At 46.1% G+C, this 7,977-nt stretch overlaps 1 protein-coding gene across 1 annotated transcript in view; it reads left to right on the forward strand.

Annotated features, from left to right (window-relative positions):
- LOC103210021 (adenylate cyclase type 2-like) overlaps nt 1–7,181 on the forward strand; it is a gene marked incomplete at its 3' end in the record, with an annotated part of 485,381 nt that extends 478,200 nt beyond the window's left edge. Inside the window, exon 12 of the mRNA XM_007955948.1 lies at nt 7,062–7,181. Coding sequence (XP_007954139.1) covers nt 7,062–7,181 — 120 coding nt within the window. The remainder of the gene's footprint in view (nt 1–7,061) is intronic.
- Between the last annotated feature and the right edge of the window lie 796 nt (nt 7,182–7,977).

Genomic DNA, 7,977 nt, shown 5'->3' on the forward strand with positions numbered 1-7,977 from the left:
GCTGTGATGATGGGCTTAAGTATAGCAGGGATCATGGAGCTGCGTGGGATCGGGCCGTGTTTTGTTCTGCTGTGCATGGGGTCGCTATGAGTCAGAAAGAACTCGATGGCACCTAACAACAACAACAACAACAAATTTGCCCCTTGTTTTTTCCTTGAGGAACTCTATAGTTTTAGGTTTCACATTTAAGTCTTTGATCCATCTGGAGTTAGTTTTTGTGTATAGTGTGAGGTACAGATCTTATTTCATTTTTCTGCAAGTCGATATCCAGTTTTGCCGGCACCATTTATTAAACAAACATTCTCTTCCCCATTTAATGGATTTCGGCCCTTTGTCAAAGATCAGCTGAACATAGGTCGATGGATCTATTTCTAGGTTCTCAATTCTATTCCATTGGTCTATGTGTCTCATTATACCAATACCAGGCAGTTTTGACTACTGTGGCTGTACAGTAGGTTTTGATCCAGCAGTGTGAGACCTCCTACTTTGTTCTTCTTCTTCAATACTGCTTTGCTTATCCAAGGTCTCTTTCCTTTCCCTATAAAGTTAATGATTGGTTTCTCCATGTCCTTAAAGAATGTTGATGGGGTCTGGATTGGGATTGCATTGAATGTATAGATTGCTTTGGGTAGAACTGACATTTTCATAATGTTCAATCTTCCTATCCACGAGCATGGAATGGTCTTCCATTTATGTAGATCTCTTATGTTTTCTTGAAGTAGTTTTTTATAGTTTTCTTTGTACCTATAGTGTCCCTGGTAAGATTTATTCCCAAGTATTTTATGTTTTTGGTAGCTATTGTAAATGGTATTGATTTCCTTATTTCTTTTTCAGCAATCTCTCTGCTGGTGTAGAGGAACCCAACTGATTTTTGGATGTTGATCTTATATCCTGCCACGATGCTAAATCTCTCAATTAGTTCCAGTAGATTTTGCACTGAGTCTCTTGGGTTTTCTAGGTATAGGATCATATCATCAGCCAATAGGGATGGTTTGACTTCTTCCTCACCAATGTGGATGCCTGTGATTTCCCTCAAAGGTTTTTCCTATGGACTGGAAGCAAATCACATCCCTACAGCAGGTACTCAGCTGCTCCAGAAAATTCCACCATGGAGTCCATTACCAATCTCACCATGGGGAAAACTACGCCCAGCTGCCCAGCCACTCAACCAGGCTCGGCTACATTCACATACAACTGTAACTAACTGCCATACCCCGTGACAGTGAGACTGTGTTGCAAAGAGCTTCCAAGGAGACAGAGCAGAGCTGTGCTCTATAGGGCTTCCAAGGCTGTCAACTTTACTGTGTGCCTTCCTAATACATACAGTGAAGTCACTCCTGCATCTGAGCGTTGTTGTTGTTCTTGTTCGGTGCCATCACGTTAGTGCCAACTCAATGACCCCCTGTCCAACAGAATGAAACACTGCCTGGTCCTTCACTAGCCTCACAACCCTTGCTATACCTGAGCCGGTTGTTGCAGCCATTGTGTCAATCCATCTTGTTGAGGGCCTTCCCCTTCTTTGGCCCTCCACTTTACCAAGCATGATATCCTTCTCCAGGGAATGGTCTTTTCTGACAACATGACCAAAGTAAGTGATGTGAAGTCTGGCCAATCTCATTTCCAAAGCGCATTCCAGCTGCACTTCTTCCAAGACAGATCTGTTTGTTCTTTTGGCCATCCATGGTACTTTCAGCATTCTTTGCCAACACCAGAACTCAAAAGCATCAAGTCTTCTTCAGTTTTCCTTGTTCACTGTCCAGCCCCCAGGGAGCTCCAAACACCCACCTTCTACTGTACCTGGCTGGCTTACGCAGCCTGCCTGGCTTGGGTTAGGGGCACCTTAGGCTTCAAAGAGACATCTTTGCTCTTCAGCACTCTAAAGAAATCTTTTGCAGCAGATTTGCTCAGTGCTGTACGTTGTCTGATGGCCTGACTGCTGCTTACATTGGCATTGATTGTAGTACCAAGCAATGTGAAGTCTCTGACAACTTCAATCTTTTCTCCATTTATCCTGATGCTCCTTCTTGGTCCAGTTGTGAGGATTTTTGTTTTCTCTGTGCTGATATGTAATCCCTACTGCAGACTGTAGTCTTTAATCTTCATCAGTAAGTGCTTCAAGTCATCCTTACTTCTAGCAAGCGATGTGTGTCATCTGTGTATCACAGGTTGTTAATGATTCTTCCTCCAATCCTGATGCCAAGTTTTTCTTCATGTAGTCCACCTTCTTAGTTCATTTGCTCAGCATACAGATTGAATAAGTGTGGTGAAAGGATACAACCCTGATGCATTCCCTTCTTGATTTTAAACCATGCAGTGTCCCCTTGTTCTGTTCAAATGACAGCATCTTGGTCTCTGTACAGGTTCCTCGTAAGCACAATTTAATATTCTGGAATTCCCATTCTTCTTAGTGTTACCCACGATTTGTTATGATCCACACAATTGAAAGCCTTTGCATAGTCAGTAAAACACAAGTCAGTATCTTTCTGGTATTCTCTGCTTTCAGCCAACAATCTGAGACATGGGGATGAGTATTTCCGCAGCAGCAGCAGGAAGGTGTTTTGATGCTTCCTGTGTGGGACACTCGGCCAGTTGTTGGAAATGCAGACTATTATGACATTATATTGTGTGTGTGTGTGTGGGGGGGGTGTATGCAGTCATTCTACTGAAGCACCTACATCCTTGTCGACAAGAAGCATAAAATCAGGTTGATGAGATATACCCCATATGTATCAAATAACAATGGTGTAGTTTCTAGAAAGTAGATGGTATTTATTTAGCAAAAACTCCTTTATTGAATATTAACATGTGCCTGGCCCATTGCTGGAGGCTCGGACGTCTAGTCAGCTCTCACCTTTCAGAGCTTAGAGCAGAGAGCAGGAAACTGACAGCTACAAACTCATCCAAAAGCATGAGCAGTCCCACCACAGAACATGTCCAAGGACGGGGGAGCCAGGCACACAGGGCTGCCCGACTAAGCCCTGAAGGTGGTCCAGAGCCCACCATGTCCCCTGGAGGGAGGGAGGTGAGGACAGACACGGACAGAAGATGAGGAGGAGGGAAAGCGTTTGGAATCTGGGCCAAGAGCAGATGTGTTGCATGAAGGCGCCGTAAAAAGCAAGACTTGGGGGTGGATGAGGCCCTGGGGTCTGTGCCGGGCCTTCCTCAAGGTCACAGCACAGGGTCCAGTTCTGCCCTGACACTCAGGGGGGCCATGCAAGGGAAAACCACTGCGGGTCACAGCCCTGCCTCCAGCCACCCTGCCGAGAATCCCACCTGAGGGTCTCCTGGGAAGGGGTGCCAGAGAGGCCTCCTCTTGCCCTTCCTCTCCCATGCTGCCAGGGCTGGGTGCAAGGCCTTCCAGCCATTCTCACCCATCAGCAACGCAGGAACCCAGCCTCCTCAGTGGTGGCCTTCCCGACAACTGACAACACGCCCCTCCCTCTCAGAGGCTGCCAGAGGAAGGAGAGAAGGGCAGGGCTGAATGTCAGCCTCCCTGGGCAGATGGGCCAACTAGTGGTGCCAGCCCCTCCAGCCCCTCCAGCCCCTCCAGCCCCTCCAGCTCACTGCTCAACTCACGGAGGAGGCTGCTCAGCCTTCCCCTGCAGGCACTAAGGACTGGTGGTCCCAGGCTCACAGCCAGGCCACGCAGGCCAGCGTCCTAGTGGGCACTCGCTGGCCCTTGGCCACATGGTCCTGCATGGAACTGTCCTGGTGCCTCAGGTTCACCAGGGACACTCCACCTTCCATCAGTGCCTCCTCTCGCTCTTCTGTAACATACAGTCTCCACCTAGTGGACTCCTATCACCCAGGCACTGCGTGCCCCTGAGGGGTCGGACCTGAGGGCAGGGGTGTTCCTGTGCAAAGACCTCAGGAGAGTGTGCTATGGTCCTGAAGCCATCACCGGAGAGGTGACACTAGTGTAGGGACACACATGAGGGATAAGAGGGGCTTCTCTACAGAGGCTGTTGTGGATTGAATGTATCACCCCCACCTCAAATCCTAGCACCTGGACCGCTAAATATGACCCTGTTTAGAAATAGGAGTTTTCTTTTATTATGTTGATGAGGTAGTTGTCGTTGTCAGGTGCCATCAATTCAGCTCTGACTCATAGTGACCCCACGCACAACAGAAGGAGGCGCTGCCCGGTCCTGAGCCAGCCGCACAATCCTTGCTGTGCTCCAGCCCACTTTGCAGCCACTGTGTCAGTCCGTCTTGCTCTCAACAACTCTTCCCCTTTCTCACTGACCCTCCACTTTACCAAGCATCATAGCCTTCTCCAGGAAATGGTCCCTTCTGACATGACCAAAGTACGAGCAGTGGAGTCCCTACATCCTCACTGCCAAGGAGCATCCTGACTGTGCTTCATCCAAGACAGAGGTGTGCATTCTTCTGGCAGTTCACGGTATATTCAGTATTCTTTGCCAACACCATAATTCAAAACATCAACTCTTCTTCAGTGCTCCTTATTCATTGTCCAGCTTTCACATGCATAGGAAGTGCTTGAAGAGACCCCAGCTTGGGTTAGGTGCACCTAGTCTTCAAAGTGACATCTGTGGTCTTCATCACTTTAAAGAGGTCTTCTGCAGCAGATTTGCCCAGTGCAATACATCATTTGATTTTTTGACTGTTGCTTCCATGGGTATTGATTGTGGATCCAAGTAAAATGAAATCTCTAACAACTCAAACTTTTGTCTGTTTATCATGGTGTCGCTATTGGTCCATTCATGGGGATTTTTTCCTTTCTGTTGAGGTGTAATCCATACCGAAGGCTGTAGTGTTTGATCATCAGTAAGTGCTTCAGGTGTTGTTCACTTTCAGCAAGCAAAGTTGTGTCATCCACTTATCTCAGGTTGTTAATGAGTCTTCTTTTAGTCCTGATGCCACGTTCTTCTTCATGTAGTCCAGCTTCTCAGATTATTTGCTCAGCATACAGATCAAATAAGTATGGTGAAATGATACAACTCTGAAGCACACCTTTCCTGATTTTAAACCACATGGTATCCTCGAATATTGAATGAAATCCTGTTGGTCTATGTACAGGTTCTTCATGAGCATAATTAAGTATTCTGGAATTCCTGTTATTAGAACCTGTGTAGTCAAATGCTTTTGCATAGTCATTAAAAAATTTTAGGGGGAGTTAATAAATCCTGGAAAGAGTAGCAGAGGGGGTTAAGGGAGAATTACTGTGCGTGGTCACTGGAGTGTTCTAGTCTGGTTTACATTCACCCTGTCACATGTAGTAACTCCTTGGGAGACCCAGCGCTCAATGGGCATGCTTGCGCCCATGGTACAGCAAACGTAAACCTCGTCCTGGTTATTTGGTTTCTTCCCTTGATGGTGACGTAAGAAAGTCTGCTTTATGGTTAAGGTTGAAGATGCCCTTTTGTCACTTCCTGATTTTTTTGTAGAACTTTGTAACGTTTTGGAACCCTATATTTTCCAAGCAACCACTCCTTTCATTTTGTTTTGATATATTTTTTCCAAAATATTAGCACATTTGTAGCTCAATCAGTGAGTGTGTTATTTTTTGAGAAACTCTTTACTGTCAATTTTTTACAATTTATACATTGTTGTTGTTGTTGTTATGTGCCATCAAGTCGGACCCGACTCATAGTGACCCCTCCTTGGGTTTCTGAGGTGGTATCACTGAGGAAGTAGATTGCCCAACCTTTCTTCCGAGGAGTGGCTGGTGGGTTTGAACCGCCAGCCTTCTGGTTAGCAGTCAAGTGCCTAAGACACTATGCTACCAGAGCTCCTACAATTTACTATATCTCTTTTACTTTACTGTATCTCTTTTTCAGTCAGCATTTAGCTGAATTTTATCAAATGATGTAATAGATGGAGCCACTCTATGTAGCATCATTCTTAAAATATGACAGAAACATTCCCAAGAATATGTGAAATCAATGCTCTCTTCCCACCTGGGTAAACTAGCATAGATTTGTCCCCAGAACCTATGCCATCAAAGAGTGTGGATCAGAGCACCCAGGAGCAGCCTAGAAGGTACATAATGCGGTGTCACTTTTTAACCTTGAACCATGTGGTTGGTCCTATGCAGGGAATATGACTCTGTTGATGGACAGGAGGGGTGCCTCTTGGTCAAGGGAACCTGGTGGCCAAGGCACAGTTTGCTCGTTTATCTTTCTGGAACACTCCTCTGATGCTTGACCACATGACTGATGAGTGAGTGATTGACCAATGGATGCTTGAAAAGTATAGGCAGCAGTTGAGACAGAAAGAGAGATTTGGGATAAGAGAGGATAAATAGGAAGATATATAGAAGGGGAGAGACAGAGAAAGACTGAGAGACACAGAGACAGAGGGAAGGAAAGACACAGAGGGCCGGGACACTGAGCACACAAGTGGATCTTTCCTGCCTTGCTAACAGTTCGACACTTCCTTCTGGTGCTGATGTTGGTGACGTCCCCTCAGAGTAGGTTCTCTCTACATGCTCAGGTTGATCTCTCTGTTTTTATTGGACCCTTTTCCTACAGTGCTGAAAAGGCCCTTCCTCTCAAGCCTTTTAACCCCTCATGGTCCAAGCTGCCAAGAGTTCATGAATCATAGATAGCACCGTTGATGTTACTGCATTTGCCCATCAAATTAACCTCCTGTTGTAAAATGAATACACATAGGAATCCACTGACTCACTTAATGCTTGGACAGAGACCCTGAAGGTACCGTGACACACTGCCTGCAGGCGTGATGTCACGGCAGAGGGGGTTCAGTGTCTCTGTCCAGGCTGATGTCAGCTTCGGTCCTCAACTCTATCCATGCCCTCCACCATGTGCCTTTGCACCTTTAAAGGACATCCATCATATTTAATGTCGATCTTACAGTTCTAGAATTCATCACTAAGTGTGTAGCTCCACAGAAAAGAATCATTTCCATTTCCAAATAGACATTCCTAGAGCCTCCAGACACACGCAGCGCCTGGTGTTTGACAGAGACGTTGGCTCATCTGCTCACTGTGCTCAAGGAGAACAGCACTTAGTCCATTCGGCATCTACTGATGCATCCAATTTGCACTAATCCATAGCACTTCTTTCTCTTTTTTTCAGTTTTTCCTGAGTGATTCAGAAGAGGCTATCCTTCCAACTGCCAACATATCAAACTCAAGTTTCCCTGCCCGGAGTGATCATGCGGCCATTCTTCGTGCACAGAAGCTGTTTTTCCTGCCGGTAAGGCTGTTGGGCTCTCTGTGCTGCTCTTGTTGCTCGCCTATAGAAGGCAGGGTGTCTGCTGTGTTGTCTGTTCTCAGCTTCGCATATCCTCTTCAGTGTCAGTTCTTGGGTGAGCCCCGACCAGTTAGGAACTTTCAGCCTCCACCAGAAGCCCTGGCTCATGGGTGGGATTGTTAGCCCAGCGTCTGCAGACTTTTGGGACCATTTCTTGTAATCCATATGGCTGCTAACTGAAAGGCCAACTGTTTGCCTTCACCCAGAAGCACCTGGGAAGAAAGGCCTGGTGATCGCGACACTTCTGACAAATCAGACGCTGAAAACCCTACAGAGCATAGTTCTGCTCTGACACACATCAAGTCTCATGCCGTGGCCATGCAGTCACTGTTCTTGCCTTTCTCCTCTCATAGAAGAAATGATGCATGGAAGAAATAACACATAAATAAAAGATACATGGAGCAAAAATACATGGAACAAACAATACATGGAAGAAATGATATGTAGAAAAAAACAATACATGGAGCAAAGGATGTGTGGAAAAAATACTACATGGCAGAGAACAGAAATGGAGCAAACAATGTATGGAGCAAATGATGCATGGGATAAAACATCCATGGAAGGAGCCATGCATGGGGTAGACAATTCATGGAAGAAATGATACATGCAGCGAATGATACATGGGAGAAATCATGTTCTTGTTGTTAGGTGCCATTGAGTTGACTCCTGAAGAGCAGGAGAAAGGGGATAAAAGCCTTGAACCCGGACAGAAGAGCAGTCAGCCCCAGGGTTACAGGTG

This window comes from Orycteropus afer, unplaced genomic scaffold, assembly GCF_000298275.1.
Source record: "Orycteropus afer afer isolate SDZICR_OR568_19922 unplaced genomic scaffold, OryAfe1.0 scaffold00551, whole genome shotgun sequence".
Taxonomy (NCBI): Eukaryota; Metazoa; Chordata; class Mammalia; order Tubulidentata; family Orycteropodidae; genus Orycteropus; species Orycteropus afer.